The sequence below is a fragment of the Peromyscus eremicus genome, chromosome 3, assembly GCF_949786415.1.
Source record: "Peromyscus eremicus chromosome 3, PerEre_H2_v1, whole genome shotgun sequence".
NCBI classification, from domain to species: Eukaryota; Metazoa; Chordata; class Mammalia; order Rodentia; family Cricetidae; genus Peromyscus; species Peromyscus eremicus.
The window spans coordinates 64623409-64644768 of NC_081418.1; the positions used below are offsets into that span (position 1 = coordinate 64623409).

General features: G+C 39.8%; 1 protein-coding gene across 8 annotated transcripts in view; it reads right to left on the bottom strand.

Moving 5' to 3' along the window:
* Window positions 1–21360, bottom strand: part of Hycc1 (hyccin PI4KA lipid kinase complex subunit 1) — an 85890-nt gene that overhangs the window by 57784 nt on the left and 6746 nt on the right. For 4 of the 8 annotated variants that reach the window (XM_059257797.1, XM_059257798.1, XM_059257802.1 and 1 more), the window contains exons 2-3: window positions 6384–6462; window positions 5644–5703 (exon numbers count right to left, since the gene is read on the bottom strand). In XM_059257797.1, coding sequence (XP_059113780.1) covers window positions 5644–5703; window positions 6384–6434 — 111 coding nt within the window. In that variant the 5' untranslated portion in view covers window positions 6435–6462. The remainder of the gene's footprint in view (window positions 1–5643; window positions 5704–6383; window positions 6463–21360) is intronic. The other 4 variants (XM_059257804.1, XM_059257799.1, XM_059257800.1 and 1 more) reach the window with 1 other exon arrangement.

Consider the following 21360-nt stretch of genomic DNA (forward strand, 5'->3'; position numbering starts at 1 on the left):
AACTCAGTACTGGAGAAATTTATATAAAAGGGAGTGATAATCAAATAAGCATCAGATTTCTAATCTCCTAAATAAAAGAAGCCTGAAGATATGAGTAAAGCACACTACATAGTCTATATGAACACATATTTTCTGCGAAACAGCCAGAGGTTTTCGTGTTACTTATCCTTCCCCATACTGCCCTCCCATCCTCCAACCCCATTTAATCCTAACACTGAGGACTTTTGAAATGTCTTATGGAATCCCACTACCAGAGAAGCTTCCTAAAGTGTGTGTGTGTGTGTGTGTGTGTGTGTGTGTGTGTACATACATATATAAAATGAGCTACCTTATAATGGGGGGCAATGACACCCCTAGAGACCATAGATATCAAATAAAAAGCCCAATACAGGGAATGGGCTACCTCTTTTTGAGTTGTTATTCAGTAAGATTCCCCCCTCCAAATAACATGGTTTTGGTTTTTGGGTTTTGTTGCTGTTGTTGTTTGTTTGTTTTGCCATTGCTCTTAGTTACTGTGGTGATTTGAATAAAAATGGCCCCCATAGGCCCATAGGGAGTGGCACTATTAGTAGGTTAGGCCTTATCAGAGGAAGTATACCACCGTGGGGGTGGGCTTTGAGGTCTTAGAAGCTCAAGCTAGGCCTAGTGTGGCATTCACTTTTGGATCAAGATGTAGAACTCTCAGCTCCTTCTCTAGCACCATGTCTGCCTGCATGTCACCATGCCACCTGCCATGATGATAATGGACTAAACCTCTGAACTGGAAGCCAGCCCCAATTAAATGTTTTCCTTTATAAGAGCTGCTGCCGTGGTCATGGTGTCTCTTCACAGCAATAGGAACCCTAACGAGGGCAGTTACCCTCCAGAACTTGGGGTAAAACCCTCCTGCTAAAGATACCACACATCTGGATGACAGGACATGAGATACCAAGCTGGAAGCTTCTTCTTTACGTCCTAACTTTCATGGTGCTGCAATGCTCTATGCATTCTACCTGGGGAAAGTCATCAATAGTCTTACTTGGAACACTGCAAGCCAGAGGGAGTAGATGTCTGCAGTGAAACTGTGTGTCAGACATAACAGCTCAGTTGCACACATCAACTCAGAGCAGCTAGGACTGCAAAAGGTTTGCCCAAGATCAAGCAGCCTGAGTCTCAGCAGAGGTGGGGCGGAGCTCATGAAGTCCCACCCCTACTTGAGAGCTATTAGCAACTGATGGCTGCTAGGATATGAGAAAGTCAGTTTTCTTCAGGAACACAGCCCCTGAGAGGCTACTCATGCTCCAGTGCACGGTCCCACATTCATACACATACAGGCAGTACCAAATGGACCCAGTGGGTATTAAAAATTTTTTTAAAAAGCATATAAAATTATGACAGAAGAGTGAGGGGAGGATAGGGAAGGAATGGAGGGAAGAGAAAGGGGGAGGATTTGGTCAAAAGACATACACATATATGAATATTAAATAAAATATTTTTAAGGGGCTGGAGAGATGGCTTAGAGGTTAAGAGCACCGGCTGCTCTCCCAGAGGTCCTGAGTTCAATTCCCAGCACCCACATGGTGGCTCACAACCATCTGTAATGAGATCTGGCACCCTCTTCTGTGTACATAATAAATAAATAAATCTTTTTAAAAAATATTTTTAAAAGAGAAAAAGATATAGCCAGAGAAAAGAACATTTCTTTTCTGAAAAGTCAAACTCTATAAAGTACCGTGTCCTGAGCTGCTGATGATAACGAGAAAAGAATGCCTTTAAAATTAGGGAGGTAGCCATCACACTCGGCTCAGAACTCCATCACTATGTCATGGTGTGGATGTGAGGAAGGTCACTTCTCTATAGAAGGAAGGGTATAAGTACTGTGCTCATCGTGTTCTGAGTGGGAGACCCGAGAGGTGGCTCAGCATTAGGAGCACTGGCTGGTCTTCCAGAGGACCTGGGATGAGCCACCTATATAGTGGCTCACAGTTGTCTGTAACTCCAGTTCCAGGGGATCCCACTTCTTTTGGTCTCTGAGGGCTCCAGACACACACATGGTACACAGACATGCATGTAGACAAGACACCCATATGCATATAATAAACATAAAACTTCAAACAAAACAAATGGTGCTTAGAAAAATGGATCTTAAAGGACCAGATGAACTTAAGAACTTCTCTATTACCAGCTAAGGTTTCTCATGTTACAGAAAGCAGAAATGGAGATGAAAACAAAAAATTATGTTGAAATTATTCTTGGCATTTTTTTTTTTTTTAAGAAAACAGATGCTTCATACTAAACTACTCTTTGGCAGATGGCTTTAAAATGTAAGGAAGTGATATGGATTTAATGAAGATGGGCAGATGGGTGAAGAATCAATAAACAGAACACCCTGCTCAACAACAACCCTGCTCAACAACGTCACACAAGAAAATGGACTAAGCCACATACTGAGATTCAGTGACTGTCCGGAAATTGAAGAAAATTAGGAGTCTACATAATATACACACAGCATTAAAAAAAAGCACAAAGCAATCTGAAATATCTTTTTACAAATAAGTCATTATTTGTAATATAAAATATTTGTAATATAAAATATTAAATATTTATAAAGTCCTAGTTTAATTACTTTGTTAGTCTATCAAGAAAACACAAAGAGATTAGCTAGTGCAGACATTTAACACTTTTCTACAAGCAAAAGATTGTTTTAACTTTTAAAACTTTTACATTTACTTATTTTTATTTATTTAGTGTGTGTGTATTGGTAGGTCAGAGGACAATTTGTGGAAGTTGGTCCTCTCTGTGGGTTCCAATGATGCAGGTCATCAGACTCAGCGGCAAATTCCTTTACTCCCTGCCCTCACTCTCCCCTGAACTATCTCTCCAGCCCACTAGAAGACTTTTTACACGTGTTTATTTTGTGTGTAGATTTTTAGAGAAAGCTTTATGGGGGCAAACTGTCTCTGTGGGTTTCAGAGGCTGCTGAGTCAGACTGTGGAAGGAGGAGTTCAAACTGTGAGAGCACATCATCCAGCCCAAGTCACCTCTACAGCCCACCTACTGCAACTGTTCTGATGCTACTGACTGAGCTGTAATGACTGACTCAAGAAAACCGTCTACTAGAACTGGGGTCCAATCAACAGGTTGCTGACTCTCAGCCCACTCAGTCAATTACAATAATGTTGCCATACTTGTGCTACTCAAAAATAAAGATTTTCTTTAAAATTAACAAACGAACAAAAAACAAAAACAGGGGGCTGGAGAGATAGCTCAGCTGTTAAGAGCACTTGCTAGTTAGTCTTCTAGAGTACTCGAGTTCGATTCCCAGAACCCACATTGGGTGGCTCACAACCATTTCCAAGGTATCAGATGCCTTTTACAAGTGCATATGCCTTCCATTCTGGTCTAACTCTGCTCCTTGATTTCCTATCAACAAACCCCATTCCAGGTTTGCAATGCCTTTCTCAGACAGAGCAAAATCTAATTCCCACATTCTTAATATATGTGCTTATTGACTCAATGGCACTAATCTACCAATGCAGCCTCTCCAGCTGCTCCTGTATAAGTCACCTTTGCAACCCTTCTTCCTAATCGGATAAGTACTCTGTTCCTCAGACACCAGGACACCACTGCAGTACTGCTGCCCTGCCCCCTCTGTCTTTCCTACTTCGTTTCCTAGGTATCTGAACAGTATGGCAAGAACGGGAAAGAATTTACAGATAGGCATTGTCTTAGGCTTTCTAGCACTGCGATAAAACACCATGACCAAAAGCAAGTTAGGGGGAAGGGTTTCTTTGGCTTAAACTTCTGGAGCACTGTGTATCATCAAAGGAAGTAAGGACAGGAACTCAAACAGGGCAGGAACCTAAAGGCAGGAGCTGATGCAGAGGCCATGGAGAGATGCTGCTTACTGGCTTGCTCATCCTCCTTTCTTATAGAACTACCAGCCCAGGGGCAGCAGCATCCACAATGAGCTGGTCCCTCCCCCATCCATTACTAATTAAGAAAATGCTCTACAGGTGGGGTGGTATTGTGTTCCCCAAAATATTGTGCACTCTAATAAACTTATCTGGGGTCAGAGAACAGAACAGCCATAATATTAAACAAAGAGGTTAGGCAGTGGTAGCACACGCCTTTAATCCTAGCATTCCAGAGGCAGAGATCTACCTGAATCTCTGTGTGTTCAAGGATACAGCCAAGCATTGGTGACTCATGCCTTTAATCCCAGGGAGTGATGGCAGAAAGCAAAAGGTATATAAGGCGTGAAGACCAGAAACTAGAAGCTTTTAGCTGGTTAAGCTTTTAGGCTTTCGAGAAGCAGTTCAGCTGAGATAAGGATAAGGACATAGAGGCTTCCGTCTGAGGAAACAGGATCAGCTGAGGAACTGGCAAGGTGAGGTGGCTGTGACCTGTTCTGCTTCTCTGATCTTCCAGCATTCACCCCAGTACCTGGCTCCAGGTTTGTTTTTATTAATAAGTACCTTTTAAGATTCATGCTACATACAGGTTTGCCTGCAGTCCGAATTTATGGAAGCATTTTCTCAATTGATGTTTCTTCCTCCCAGATAACTACAGTTTGTGTCAAGCTGACATAAATCTAGCCAGCTCAGGCATCATGATTTTCAAACACTTGCCATAATCATTGACCCCTCCCCCCACGACCACTATTTAACATGTCTTCTGTGTACAGCAACATCTTAAGGAGTCAATAACTGGCTATGTTGGCTTTTTCACATTTGACATAAGAACGATCTACAAGAAAATGGTACTCAACAGTTAAATCAGAAAAGTTCCATCAACTGGCCCTCACTCTAAAATCATAACAATATGTAGTATAAAAACATTATAAATACTTTTGAAGCAGAAGAAAAGCTTAAAAACTCCTTGACTGATCATTTACAAAGCTAACATGAGGGAAGCACATATAACATTTAATTCAAATATTAAAATTTGCAAAAAGCATTATCTAAGTTTACTTTTATAGCATTCCACACTGCTTCATGGTGAATTAGGAAATCCAAAGAAGGATACTCAATTTGTGACAATAAAAACTAAGAAAGTAGCTGTGCAGTAGTGGCACATGCCTTTAATCCCAGAACTCAGGAGGCAAAAGCAGGAAGATCTCTGAGTTCAAGGCCAGCCTGGTCTATAGAGCAAGTTCCAGGACAGTCAAAGCTATACAAAGAAACCCTGGAGGTGGGGGAACCTAAGAAAGTAATAGTCTATCCAGCATTCAGGAAGATTAGAAAACAGAAGCAGATAAAGCCAGCATAAGGTTAACAGATCATTTAGCAACTGGAGTGTAGTGACACCTCCTTTTTGAGTGACTAAATGCATTCTTGCTCACTGAAAGGCCCTGTCTAAAATCACAGATCTTCCAAACTTTGTCATTTGAACACATATCAGTAAGAATGACCCATGCACCTCTTGCCTGGAGATTCTAACTCATTGACACCAAGGAGCAGCCCTGGTTTTCATCACAGATAAAGACCTTCAGACCAAGAAGTTTGAACACGTTACAAATCTATGCTAACATTATAGTTTTCAAGGTGGCAGGATCCTGAGTCCACTTTCAAGTCCAGACTAGAAGTTAACCCCATCACACACAGCCCTACATTGTTCTGAGCCTATCCAAACATGGCTTCATCTCAATTTCACCTAGAATACCTTTCCTCCAAATGCTTCCTCTGTGTGCTGACTGTTGAACCTGCTGTGCAGTCTCCGTCCCTGCAGCAAGCCAAGAAGCCTGGCATCATTACATTGTAAATTCGTCCCCAATCAGCCCAGACAGTCAAAATGACATTTGCTGCCCAGTCTCTTCATGTCTGTGGTTTAGGATCACAAAGTGTCCCACAAGGACAGGAGAAAGGAACTAGCTGGTTTAAGGAACACAGTGTTAGCCACCATAGAGAAGAGCTCAGGAGACAACAAAGCCTAGGCTTTATTTTCTTCACCAGAGAGTCAAGGATTATTACAGTTTCCTAACACAGCTCCTAGGTCTCCATCTGGAGACAGATCCCTTGGTGTAGATGAAGTAAATATCTTGCTGCCCTCTGCTTTCTGTCAATCATGCCCAGTTCTACTATTTCCCACCCCATTTCTGACAATGGATCATTGATGATTACTGGGGGGTGACATCAACATTCATGACTATGCTAATGTCACATGGGAGGAAGAGAATACACAGATAATAAGCTCTTTGAGCCACTTGGGGGGAAGGAATTAATTTTCCACAAAAGATCACTGTGCATAAATAGCTCCCTACTATGACACAGTACAACATTCTTTTTCCACAAATGCTATAGCATGTTAGTCACATAAAATACAAAAAAAAAAACCCACTAGAATTTAAACCTAGACGAACTTTGTTTAGGATAAAATTACGGTATTAGGAGAGTTGCTATTACCTTAAATTCTGACAGCCACTCTTCCACAACCCCGATCTCCGAGGTGAACATCTTTCCACATTTGTTCTGAACCTTCAACCTGAAAACGAACATAGGAAAGTGTGAAAGATTTGAATTAATTTTATTTCATTCTTAATACGATGTATAGAGGTGTTCTTCTAGTTGCACAGTGAATTCAAAGCAAGCCTGAGCTACATAGCAAGACCTTTTCTCAAAAGTAAGAAAAAACAAAAACAAGAATCAGAAACATGGTGTACATAATACACATATACATCTTTTTTTGAGACAGGGTCTGGCCCAGACTGGCCTCAAACTCATAATCCTGCTGCCTCTACCTCCTGAATGCAGTATGTACAATTTTTGTCAATTACAGCTTAGTAAAGCTTTGAAGAAAACAAATCAATACATGGTAAAAAAAAAAAAAATTCTTTGAAGGCCATTATTTTTAACTTTTTGAAAAATTTTGAGATTATAATTAAAATATTTCTTCTTTTACTTTCTTCCCTCCAAACCTCCCATATACCCCTCAGTCTGTTTGTCATTAGCATATAAGAAGGCTAGTGACTTTTGTGTGTTAATTTGTATCCTGCTACTTTGCTAAAAATGCTTATCAATTGTAGAATTTTCCTGGTGGATTTTAAAAGGTATTTTATGTATAAAATCATATCTGCAAATAAGATACTTTGACTTCTTCCTCTCCTATTTGTATCAAAGTGATCTTTTTAAATATTTCATCATAATGGTTGCACACACCTTTAACCCCAGCACTCAGGAGGCAGAGGCAGATGATCTCTGAGTTCAAGGCCAGCCTGGTTTACAGATCGAGTTCCAGGATAGCCAGGGCTACACAGAAAAACTCTGTCTCAAAAAACAAAACAATAAAAAAATTTCATTATAACAAGAAGGGTATATTAATACTAAAAATGGACCTGAATAATTAATGCATTTTATAGGAAAGATACTAATCTAATTCTATAAAGAACAGGATACATAGTTTAAAGAAACAGAAGATGAAAAGGCACCAGAGTGTTGGCTGGCTGGCTGAAGCTATTCTTTATCCTTACCCCACATTCATAACATCATGTCATCGTTTTTTAACAATTCTTTCCATTAGGCCCAGGCTCCAAGATGAGCCACAGCTACAATTAAAGGCACCACTAAAGACTAGGTAGGGCAAATGGAAAGTGACCACGGAATAGAACAACGACTTAGAGACTTCCTGTCTACCAGCAAGCAGCAAGAGACTGCACAGTTGCTACTCCACCCCTGCATTGCCTACTGAATATGGAACCTATTACCACCACAGCAAAAGCCTTGCTTATGTAACAGTCGGCTCTCCACAAAGCTGGATACATCAAGCGGTATTCAAAATATGCTCTTACATTTTTAAAATGCTTTATTCTTTCCCAAGTTGAAAGAACAAAATTAAAATACCAGTTTCCACTGAGTAACTAACTTCCTATTTTTCTCAAATATGTTCTGGAGCACAGTAGTTAAAATTATATTAGACAGTTCAGTAGGATTCTAAGTAGCATTTAACAAGTATAGTCTGTGTAATGAATTGTTATATTTCGCACACAATAAAACATTCCCAAATCTATCATTGTATTCAATTCCCACACTATATTCTTGTCTTAACCCTAATAATGATCAAAATTCATCACTAAAAAGTGTTATCATCAGGGACATACAGCATTATAATTGTTTTTGTTAATCCCAAAGATCCAAAGAGAAAGACCACTGGCCCAAATCATCATACCCAAATTAATTAAAACAAGCTTTTTTATTTGTGTACACAGGCTGCCTCCCCTTAAGGCAGGGTTCAAGAGGTCAGCATTGGACATGGGCAAGATAATGTTTTTTATAGTTCAGGAATAGGGGATTCCCAAATGTGGGATTTAGTAGGGTTACATGAGCAGCCTAACAAGGTAGTCATGACAACTTTTTGAAACAAAGACCTGGTTGCCATTTCCTAGTATGGGCAGTTTGTAGTTAAGTACAGAACCATTTGTAGTTAAGGTTACAAGTGGGGCATGGCCTAATCCTTGAGAAACAGAGGTTTAATAATAAACAGGAATGAAACTAGTTTATTTTTACTGTAAGATGGTTTTCAAGCCTAAGATAGAGGCAGGCTAGTTCATCAGTTTTATCATCAGCCAACTGAAGAACATAAAAAACTTGAACCATAAAGCTAATATTTTCCTTATTCCTAGTATAATTTCATATATATCTCCTTTATCATGAGGTATTCATTATAAAGCACAACAAAATGTTTATATTTTCTTATTATTTTGAAAATTGTGTTTCTATTTATGGATAGTGATATATCATGACTTTTTTTTTTTTGCATTTACTTATTTATTTGGGGGGTGCATATGAAGGTCAGTGGACAACCTGCAGGAGTCAGTTCTCTCCATCAACCTGTGGCTTCCAGGAATTAAACTCAAGTAGTCAGGCTTGGAAGCAGGCACCTTCCCACTGAGCCATCTTACCAGTGCCACATCAGGAAATTTTAAACTTCTCCCTATGTGAGGAGCCCATGGTGACAGCTAATTAAGTGCTGGCAGAGTATTCTCATAGTTACAAGGTGAAATCTAGGAAACATTGTAGAGGTAACTGTTCAAATTGTGTCACAGAACAAAATCAATTCCATCTCTGGATTTTACTGTTAAGAGTCTGGCCGGGCGATGGTGGCGCATGCCTTTAATCCCAGCACTCGGGAGGCAGAGCCAGGCGGATCTCTGTGAGTTCGAGGCCAGCCTGGTCTACAAAGCGAGTTCCAGGAAAGGCGCAAAGCTACACAGAGAAACCCTGTCTCGAAAAACCAAAAAAAAAAAAAAAAAAAAGAGTCTGATTAAGGACTGAAACGTTATATGAAGAAGCAGAGGATGGGGTGCTGCTGGCTGCCCCATGAAACTACTGCTCAAGACCTAAAGGAAAAAAGGGGAGAAGTGTGGGAATCTTTTTTAATGCCCACTGTGTAAGCCTATTTTCCCTATAAATCACAAACCACCTATCTGGTTACTGAAATTGAGCTTTTTTTTTTAACTCAAGGAAATATTTTTTTTGAACAAACCATCATTTACCTAGTCCAGAGACAAATAAGAACATGCTGGAATGTCAGCGTGCTATGGCAACCAGCCCTGAGGGTGGCTGCTGGGAAAGCCAGGACAATAGAAGGAGAGATGGCAATCACGTCTCTCATTTCCATCACCTATTCTTTTCAAATCCTCCAGAACTTCAGAAAAATGCCTTGTCCAGGAAGAGGACATCTGACACAAAAGAGAAGTGAGAAAGGAGTATTTTTCAACAACCATGGTGATATCTGAACTACTCCTATGGCTGCTTTGACCAGACCCACACAGCAAACACAACACCAGGAGCCCGAAGGCCAGGCTTGAAGACCTCTGCCACCTGAGTCCTTACCCTCGAGGTCCCTCCTCCCGTAACTCAGCGGGCACAGCTAATGAAGCCTAAACCACCATGAAGGCTGTGTGGGAAAGAACTGGGGTCTCTGCAGAGCTATCCGCCATGAGACTTAGCCAATGTTATATGTCCTCGTCAAGCAAAGCCTACAAGAAGGAGTTCTGCTGGGCTAAGCCACTTAATTTGATAATGGTTTGACAGGGAGCAACAGATACACAAAACATTAACCCCTCTCTCTGTCTCTGTCTCTCTCTTTCTTTGCCACTACCCCACCTCCCCAATCCTCACCCCTCTTTTCTCTCTTCTTTCCCTTCTGTGTCTTGCTATGCAGCTCAGGCTGGCCTCAAATTGGCAATTCTTCTGTCCCTGCCTCCCAAATGCTGAGATCACAGGTGTACGCCACCATGCTCAGCCAAAACACTATCTTCAACATTTAGAACATACCATCTCTGTACAAGGTATCATAACAGATTTTAAAAGGTCAATACAATAAGGAATTCAGAGTTGATAGAATAATAAACAATCATTACTACTTGGAACATCAGTATAAAATGGGCATTGAGGGGCTAGAGATGGCTCAGCAGTTAAGAGCGCTTGCCTTCCAGAGGACCCAAGTTCAGTTCCCACCACCCATGTGAGACAGCTCATAACTGCCTGTAACTCCAGCTCCCAGGCAGCAGCAAATACCCTCTTCTGTCCTCTATAGTCCACCCATGCGTGTGCACGCGCGCACACACACACACACATACGGGTGAGAGAAATAGTAATAAAAATAAATATTCTAAATCATCATTTAGAGAAAAACTTTGCAAAGTTCTTTAATAATACAGTGATAGATTTGTCATCTGCCTAGGACTGACTAAGTATAACTCATAAAAATAGGAAATAAAGTAGAAAGTTCTTAGTATCTTCATATTCTTATGTAAATCATTTAAATGAGTTGCATAAAATATGCAATGCAAAAATTCATTACTTTGTTAGACATTCTCAGATAATTTTAACACCTTAACATTTCAGAAAAAGATACATGTGAAGGACCATAACCCATACACTCAACCCATAATGTCTTAAAAGATGAATACACAGATAGTTTTGTAATGTTAATATTTTCCCAAGGGATAATTTCTTTTATTTTGATGACAAAACCCAGAGCACAATTTTACACATAATACCTTTAAATTAAAACTCTAAATTTCCAAAAAGTGGAAAGAAGAGATAATTGCAACAAAATTGGAAACTATATAATAAAACTACCAAAAAATATAGTTTCCCACCACCAGGAAACCACAGATGCTTGGGTTTTTGTTGTTGAGACAGGGTTCCATGCAGCCCAAGCAGTCCTCAAACTCCTCCGTAGCGGAGAATGAAGCTCCCATCTCCACCTCCCAAGTGAGAAGGTTACAGATGTGTATCACCATGCCAAGTTTCCTGTAGTGCTGGGGTCAGACCCAGAACATGCTGTGCACGTACTTCAGCATCAGAGCTATGCCCCTAGCCCGAGAATGCTTCTTAAAACAAATGCTAACCCCCTGAGGTATGTGTTATTCTCCTATTAATAAGAAGTGTCATTTCGCCAGGTGGTAGTGGCACACGCCTTTAATCCCAGCACTTGGGAGGCAGAGCCAGGTGGATCTCTGTGAGTTCGAGGCCAGCCTGGTCTATAGAGCGAGATCCAGGAAAGGCATAAAGCTACACAGAGAAACCCTGTCTCAAAAAACAAAACAAAACAAAACAAAACAAAACAAAACAAAAAAAAGTGTCATTTCAACATCTGTGTGGCTCTGACTAAAAGAAACTGGTCAAGAAATTGAAGGTAGTTCCAGAAAGGCTGCGTGAATGCTCACTCACAGAGAATATCTGCAAATGATCTTGAAAACATCCAAAGAACACAACTGTAGTATAACCTCTTGAGAAAACTGGACATAAAAGTTAGAGACCAGAACACAGATTTCTGTTTCCTAAAGGCCATCCACCATCAACTGTCACTTCATGGGCTGTGATATTTGTTCACTGGCTTCCTAACTAAGGTGGTGTAGCCCATAATGGTTATTCTATTATCACATTTCTGCTCCAGACCCACAGGCATTTCCATGTCAAACCCATGTGTCTCAATTTCCTAATTCTACACTCATTAATCTCTGGTTGGGTCCTAATTTCCTTATACATTGGAAATCTAACAGGATACAACACTTTTATCAAGGAAACCTAAAATTTTATAACTTTCCTTAGCAACAAAGTTCCTCAGAAAGAGTTCATGTTAGGTGTGGTGGTTTGAATAAGAACGGTCCCCACAGACTCTTGTGTTTGAATGCTTGGCCCATAGGTGTGGTCTTGTTGGAGTAGGTTGGCCTTTTTGGAGGAAGTGTGTCACTGTGGAGGCAGCCTTTGAGGTCTCATATGCTCAAGCTACACCCAGTGTGGTACACAGTCTCCTGCTGCCTATGAATCAAGAAACAGAACTCTCAGCTCCTTCTCCAGCACCATGTCTGCCTAAACACTGCCATGTCCCACCATGATGACAATGGACTAAACCTCTGAAACCGTAAGCCAGCCCCAACTAAATATTTTCCTTTATAAGAACTGCCTTGGTTATGGTGTCTCTTCACAGCAACAGAGACCCTAACTAAGACATCAAGCTTGGAATCATTAAAACCTGGAGGTCTTTAGAAGGCAAAACACAACAGCTGCCAAACAGACCACTCTTATCTTGTACTTACTTGGTCATATTTTTAACATTTGAGTTACAAGGTGGCCTTGCTTCATTGGCTCACACGTAACAGGTACACAAATACTTGTTTCATGGATGAATACATGAACAAACAAATTTTTGCTAGTTTGGACCATGGATTCTGTTGTCTGAGTTGATTCCCAGAATCAACTTCTGGTCTTCCTGCCTCTACCTCCCAAGTGGTGGAATTACAGGCTTATGCAACCACGCCTGGTTTATGCTGTGCTAGAGATCAAGTTCAGGTTTTATGCATGCTATGCAAGCACTCTTCCAACTGAACTATATTCTCAGTCCCATTATCACTTTTTAATAGTACATTTACATCATTAACTAACCATCCCAAGGTAGGGACATCATAGCATGCAATAAGAGTCATCCTAAAAGGAAAATGTGTGTGTGTGTGTGTGTGTGTGTGTGTGTGTGTGTGTGTACACATGCCTGCAATGTAAGTATGTGATGGTCAGAGGACAACTTATTAGAGTCAGTTCTCTCCTTCCACCATATGGGTTCAGGGGATCTAATTCAGGTCATTAGGCTTAATGACAAGTGTTTTCTTTGTTGTTGTTGTTGTTTTTTACCTTATTTAGCCATATCACCAGCACAGAAATTTTATACTAAAGAACATGTAAGGATCAGAACCAGAGATATGTAAAGTCATCCAACAATAATTGTTATAATTTTACCCAAACTGGGTGTAGTCTGAGTTTAGGAGGTATCCAACTAAGTAAATATTCATGTTAAAAATCCATACCTTAATATAGTTAGTTAGTATAGGAAAGGAATAGGATTCTATGCTGATGAGAGATTCAAAAAAGTAGAAATCTCTGAATGAAAAAATAGAAATGTCAAGAGGCAAAGCATAAATTATAAGGATCAAAAGAAAATCTGATGGCCCAAGAGCATAAAACAAAACAATAACAATGGGATGAAATCAATAGAAGCCAGATTTTCACTAAGCTCTAATGGAGGGAAAATTTAAAGCAAGTATGTTGGCAATACATTTATAGTTATGAAGGTTTATTAGCTGCTTTTCTATTTTCTATTGCTATTTCTATTTCTGTTCCAAGGCAACTTATAGAAGGAAGGTTTTATTTGGGTCTTAAAGTTCCACAGAGATAGGAGCCCATCACTATCATGGCAGGGAACATGGCAACAAGTAGGAAGTCATGGCACTGGAGCAATAGCTGGGCACTCACGTCTTTTTGTTGTTGTTGTTGTTGAGACAGGGTTTCTCTGTGTAGCTTTGGAGCCTGTCCTGGAACTCACTTTGTAGACCAGGCTGGCCTCAAACTCACAGAGATCTGCCTGTCTGCCTCCCGAGTGCTGGGATTAAAGGCGTGCACCACTCACATCTTGATCCACAAACAGGAAGCACAGAGTGTACACACTGGGAACAGCCCCAGTCTTTTGAAACTCAAAAGTCAGACCCCAGTGACACAACTCCTCCAACCAGGCCACATCTCCTAATTGTTTCCAAACAGTTCCATCAACTAGGGACCAAATATTCAAACATCTGAGCCTGTGGGGGCCATTCTCATTCAAACCACCATAGAAGGTAAGAAGAATGTACTCTTTTTGCCTACTGTAAACAAAGACATGCATTGTGAAATGTTCATGTTTAACTTTCTCATCAATAAACTAACATATAAATGATTCCTAATATGATGATTTGTGACTTCTTGGTCTCATTCTGCCCTTTTGTTTATATCCCAGCATGCCAATGATTATATATTAATCAACATTTACTTATGGAAAACATTATTTTATAAGAATGGCTAATGCCATTAAGTGGATTCATACATATTTTATGTTATTGGCTCTAAGCAGAGAAAACGATTTGAACTTAAAAGGACTTTTCAGTTTCTTTTAAACTATCCAACAGCTTGCTTTAAGTACTGCTTGAGGTAAAAAACAAAACAAAACAAAAACAACAACAACAACAAAAAAACCTGTTACACAAAGTGATAGGTGGCATTGCAAAACTTGAACTTATTATTATTATTATTTATTTTGGTTTTTCAAGGCAGGGTTTCTGTGTGTAGCCCTGGCTGTCCTGGAACTCTGTTGACCAGGTTGGCCTGGAACTCAGAGATCTACCTGCCTCTGCCTCCCAAGTGCTGGGATTAAAGGCATGCGCCACTAAGCCAGGCTCACAAAACAACTTTTTATGTAGTCCTTAAAAGAAAAAAAGTCTCCCCGGTGGCTGGGGATGTAGCTCAGCAGTACAGCACTTATCTAAACCCACAAGGCCCTGAGTCTGGGCTGGAATGTTGGGGTGGAAAATCAAGCTCTCCAGTCAGGAACTTTCTTCCTTTTTCTTTTCTTTGTTTTTTGCTCTTGCCAGCAGACTTATTATCTGTGTGATTAAGTAGCTGCTGTCCCATTTGCTAATCAAATAAACTATAAAATACTTGGAGAAAAATGTTTTTCTTTCCTTTTAAAATGTTTATTTCTGTACATGTTGGGGGGGGGGGTGCTCTCAGAGCCAGAAGAGGACATCAGATCACCTTGAGTGATGGAGTTATAGGTGGCTGTGAGAGACCCAATGTGGGTGCTGGCTACCAAACTAAGGTCCTCTGGAAGAGCAGCAAGCATTCTCAATTTCTGAGTATCTCTCCAACGCTTGCTTATCATTTTTGAAGGACCTATAGCATTCATTTAAAAGCACAAATCTCCAGAAAAAAAAAAATATTGAGAATTCTACTGCCAGCATGCATTATTTGTCATTTTACTTTATTATTTATTTACTTTCAGTTTTTTGAGATTGGGTCTCATATAGCCCAGGCTGTCCTGGAACTCATGGTAATTATGTTGCCTCAGTCTTCCAAGTGCTGGTATTGCAGGATTACACACTGGGTTCATAATTTTAGTTTATTTTGTTAGTAATATTTTATGTCTGGTTATTGTTGCTTGCTTACTTGCTTGCTTGCTTGCTTGAGACAGGGTCTCACTATGTAGCCCTGGATGACCTGGAACTTGCTATGGTAGGCCAGGCTGGCATCAAACTCACAGAAATTTACCCACCTCTACATCCTGAGTATAAGGATTAAGAGCATGTGCCACTACATCCAGCTAATGTAATATTTTTTCAAACACAACCATCACATTATATAACCATCTTAGGCTTGAGATGCAGCTCAGTTAGGAGACTGCTTGTTTAACACGCACAAGGCCCAGAGTTCTGTCTCCAGCACCACAATAAAATAACAATTTAAATAAAAAAATAAAATTATGTGATAGTTTTTAGAGCTTAAAATTGTGTGAGTAATTATAGGCAAAATTAAGCTCAGCTATTATTAGCATGGATGCATACAGTATCTAATAACGATTTGTGGAATAACGAAGTAAATTTCACCCATCACAGTGCTTGTCAAATTCGCCATCTGCTCTCCATCTCCACAGCAACTCCAAGAGCCTGGGCTTCATTGTCTGCACACTTGCTCATGCAGCCTTCCTGCTCCCGGACTCCTCCCTTCTACAATGCACCGTGCACATTACTGCCATCCTGATCTTCCTGAAACATCATGCTTTCTCTGAATATATGCAGCCATCACATCTCAGGGCTCCCACATCAAACTCACCCCACAAAACAGGCAGAGTTCACTCATCTCAACTCCCCTCATCCTGTCTAAAATATGCCAAGCCCCTCCAGCCTGTGTGTGACTACTTCTCTCTGCTCTGTCCTCCTTTTGCTTGTCAGCCTTTTACAGTCTGCCCAGAAAGAACTCTGGGTTCATGCTGATGAGGTGTGGGTTTGCCAAGGGAAAAGGTTCAGGGAGAACCATGCACTGTATCTGTGAGCCACCAAAGCCTTGCCCAGTGACATAGAGACTGATTAATATATGTAACCACTTAGAAAATCTCTTATTAGAAATAAAAATTATGTATTTCACTTAATATAAGAACACCATAAAATGAAATTTTCAAATATACTATTAGGTAGAAATCTGCAAGAACAATTATTGGATGAACTAAGTTTTTTTTTTTTTCAAAATATTTGTATCATCTTTCACAAAATATAACTGTAGTACATGTTAGGTTATTCAAGCATTGTCTTGGCCAATCAAACTTTATTTAGCTCTGATGACTAAGACACAAAAGTCTTAAAGTCTTCTGACAGATTTTAAGAGGTTGCTGTAAAAATTTTGAACTACAAATTATCTGAAGAGTATTCATTGACACGATTGTTATGTAAATGCATAGTAAGTAGCATAGTGATTAAGAATGCTTTTCATATATTCTCTAGACCAGAACCTCAGGTTGACAGTTTATTCAATCCCTGTCAAGCTCATACAATCAATGCACACTATAGGCTTGCAGCATCAGAGTGGGAACAAAGGAGAATATGATTACATAAAAACCGACAAATGAGCTCATGCTAAGGGTTAATGCATTCAACATTTTTGTGCTTGAAAAATCAATATTACTATGTATTCAAATTGTAACATTAATATTTCAACAAGCCCTTGATTGCTTACTAAGTAAAATGCAAGGTTTTCTTGTTACTTTGCATTATTGGCAAAAAGACAGTAAGGCCTGCCTTCTGTCCTTAAAGGAGCATACAATGCAGGTGGCCAAGAAAGACGGGGTGTAAGTGAGGAGAAAAATCAACCGATGAAGTACCGGTCATTTTGTGGCGGGCTAATTACAAGTGCTAAATTATGATCAAATTATGATCTTAGTAAAGTCAGTAGTTTAAAACAAGGTTTCTGCTGATTATACCACCCAAGATAGTAACACAATGCCTACTAAGAAAGGAAAATTTAAACACACACACACACACACACACACACACACACACAAAATACTGTGAACACTTTAGCTGAACATCTCTGCTCTTCACTATTACTTTTCTTAAATGGAGATTATTTTGAATTGCTATACTTGTCTTTACACAAAAACTAAAACTTTACTATTAAAAATGATTGTGCCTGACATGATGGTCACACCTATAATCCCATCTCTTGGCAAGAGGACCTTATCTAAAACACAAAACACATTGGCCTTCACCAATGCCTTTTTAAAAAGTTTATTGAAAACTCCAGAGTGGTTATACTTACTTTTAAATTAATTTTTATGATATTTAGAATTTTAACGATATTATTTTATGTGTCCATTTAAAAATAAAATGTTAAGCCTATTCCATGTCAATATAAAATAACATTATTGAGATGAGTGGCATTGTTTCATATTTTTGCAGACTTCTTTAATGTCTTGGCTTAACAGAAGATAGTTGGATCCTCATAAACACTTCTGATTGCTGTGTAGCCCAGCTGGCCTCCAACTCTCTATGAAGTTCAAGCTGACCTCAGACTTACCCCAAACCCTTGCCTCACTCAGCCTTCTGAGTGCTGAGATTTACAGGCATAAGCAACCACGCCCAGCTTTATTTTATTTAATTATCCTTTAGTCAGAGTCTCTACATAGGCCAGGCTAAACTAAAATTCACATTCTCCTGCCCCAGCTTCCTAAGTGCTGGCATTACAGGCATACTAAACATGATTATTTTGTTCCCTCTGAGGGGAAAGAGGAAGAAGAGAGGGTGGAGAGATCTGTTAATGGCAGCCAAGTTGAAAATATGAGGGCCACAGAAAGGACATGGTGGGGTACTGGAGGGAAGGTCTTCAGCTAAGACTTAGATCTATCTGGGCAGTGGTGGCACAAGTCTTTAATCCCAGCACTCTGGAGAAAGAGACAGGTGGATCTCTGAGTTCAAGGCCAGCCTGGTCTACAGAGAGAGTTCCAAGACAGCCAGGACTGTTACACAGAGAAACCATGTCTCTAAAAACAAACAAACAAACAAACAAAAGACTCAGATCTGCCACATATCTATCTGCATGATTTAGGGGAAAGTCTTGGTTTCAGTATTTTCTTCAACAAAAGAAAGAAAAGACCTCAAGAATCTGCATCATTACAGAGTTAAGGTATAGTTCATTGGTAGCATATGTACTTGTATGAGCTTAGCAGGTATGCGGTTGTAGGTTCAAAACTTAGCATCAAAATATAAATAATAAAATACTTCACTAGTATTTACCAGGGTGCTCACATATCTGTAATAAGGATGCTCCAAAAATTATGACCCAAGTTTTACGCCAAAATCAAGTGAGACGTCTTACTTTATCACAAGTCAAAGTCATTGTGTTTTCTTTGCTGGATGACAAATACAAGTTTGTTGCTCCCCTCAGGGACCGGGGCTTTTAGTCCATTCTGTTGTTAATCACATTTACTTTCAGAATTCTAGTAAACTGCCTCCAAATGATGAAAGAACTCCTTTGTACATATTCAAAACTAGGTTTTCAGCAAAGAATCTGAAAACCACTGTAAAATCTGACTAAACACAGCACTATTTGAATATGACTTAGTTTCAAAACGAAAAGAAATAAGTGGCTAAAAATGTCACACAGGCTTACATAGCATATAGCTGAAGCATGTACTGAAAAATGCTGACAAGTCTGTGGCCACACGGCATGGCTGGTGACCAGTCCAGCTGGTGAGCCAAAAGACACACTGTGCTACCTCTGCTAGCTGTAACAGGGCAGAATAAGACAGATAAGACTGAGCTGCAGCTGTAATGCAATTAGTGGGAATTAACATCATACTAGAAAGCACTGCATTTGCTCTTCCATTTTCTACCTTGAAACTCCAAGCAGGTGGCTCCTTTGCCCTTAAGAACATGAAAGCCCATAAACACTTCCTTTCGGTCAAACTAAACAAACTCAATTGAACTAAAAATTTAGCCCCTTGCCATGGCAGTGCTGTACTGGGGAGTTGGCCGAGGAGACACACAGCTATTTCTTTCTCCATTAAGCTATCCCATTTCTCTCCCACATTTTGCCTAGAGGAAACATAAAATGTTTGGAGGTTTAGGCATCAGGCTTGGAAATGTGTTTCTTGGGAATAAGCAAATGAAGGGATTTGAGATGCTGCTGCATACACGCATATAACCCATCTCTGATATTTCCTAAGGCTGTAGTAACAAAGTAGCACAGACTGGGTAAATTAAACACAGAAATTTACATTCTCAAGGTTCTCCAGGCTAGAGTCTGAAAGCAAGGTGGGCTCCTGGTAAGAGTGCAGAAAGGGATCTGCCTTGGGCTTTTCTCTTCAGCATGTAAAAACGCTATCACTAGCTTCACTGGAGGAGCTAGGAGTTGGGACTTCCACATATATTTTGGAGGGGGACACAATTCAGCCTATAACAGCACTGAAGCCACAATCGACCAGGATCCAGTAATCATCTTGGCTCTTCTTTTCTTGTACTAATGCCTAAATACCATCCATTTATTCATATCTATTAAATGTCTACTATGTCCTACTGGCCACAAAAATGAATATGACATAATTGCTGACTTAAGGGATCCACAGTCTGTTAGTGGAGACACACAGACCTAAAACAGCAGAAATGAGTGTACCTTAGTTCATTTTTAAATAAATCAAGATGAATTAGGGTGTAAGCAGTGCAATAAAACAATAAAAACAAACACTATTTATATAAGTTTAAGAATATAAATGAAGTGGGGCAGTGGTGGCGCACGCCTTTAATCCCAGCACTGGAGGCAGAGGCAGATGGATCTCTGTGAGTTCGAGGCCAGCCTGGTCTACAGGGTGAGTGCCAGGACAGGCAACACTACGCAAAGAAACCCTGTCTCAAACCATCCCCGGCCCCAAAAAAGGATATAATGAAAACACAAAGCAATATGTTTCAATCATTTTGGTATCACTCACTCCCCTCTTCTCTTTCCCAAACATAACAGCACACAAAAACACACTCTTCAAAGCACAGTTGTGCTTTAATTTCTTAAAGCCTTTCGCATTTTAAGTGGCAGTTTTCACTGCTAGTGATAAAGCAAGATAGAAATGTCAAGAGAACCAAATCCAATTAACTTGTGAGTAGATGTTTTGGAGTGAGTCACTGCCCTTTACAAGCTGGAATGGGATTCAACCATTAGAGAAGACAGCCAGCGGAGCCCCAGATGTTTAATGGAAAATGGTGAGCAATAAGTGGATACAATGAGAAAATGCAAGGAAACACTGCTAATGGCAGGAATGCCTGCTAACAAGACTGAATTTTAAAATGCAACAGACCTAGCCTGACAATGTAGTTTAGTGGTCCATCACCTGCCTAGCATGTGTAAGGCCCTGTCCCTTGATTTAGTCTCTACCGCAGCCTTAGAAGACAGGAGACAACGGATCTTCCCAATCAGGAACTTGGTGGTGGATCTCATTAATACAGATGTTTGTTCTTCTTAAAGTTAGAGTAATCAAAGCACATAGTTTAGTATGATCACTGTTCTGTTGGTGGAACAGTCAATTTGGTTAAGTAGAAGCCGAAGTATAAAATAATACAAAAAATAGTTTCCAAAAATATTAAGCCATATACTAATACAACAAAATGTACCCTAGATGTTGCTTTTAGCTGATTAGGAAGCTAAAATTGGCACAGCAAAAGTTTTTATCTTGGCTCCACCTAAGGTACTTGAAAGTCCTATAATGATTGTTAACCTCTAAAGTATTTTAAGCATTTCTTTTTCAACTGTGTTGTTTTTTAACAAAGTGGTTTTTATTTTGTTTTGTTTTGTTTTGTTTTAATTTAAAAGAAATAGCCTGCTTGGACTTTTACCAATAATTAATTCATGACTGATGGAATTCAAATTCAATAAGTCACATTAGATTATAATCAGCTCTTGGAAACTTTATAACAAGGTGACAGGAAGAGTATCTGCTCTGATGGCTGACTTATGGCCAGCTCAGTTACATTTCCATGATAATGTTGGCCTTTCTAAGGAGTGACCTAATACTACAGAACATATTTGTAGCTCTCAT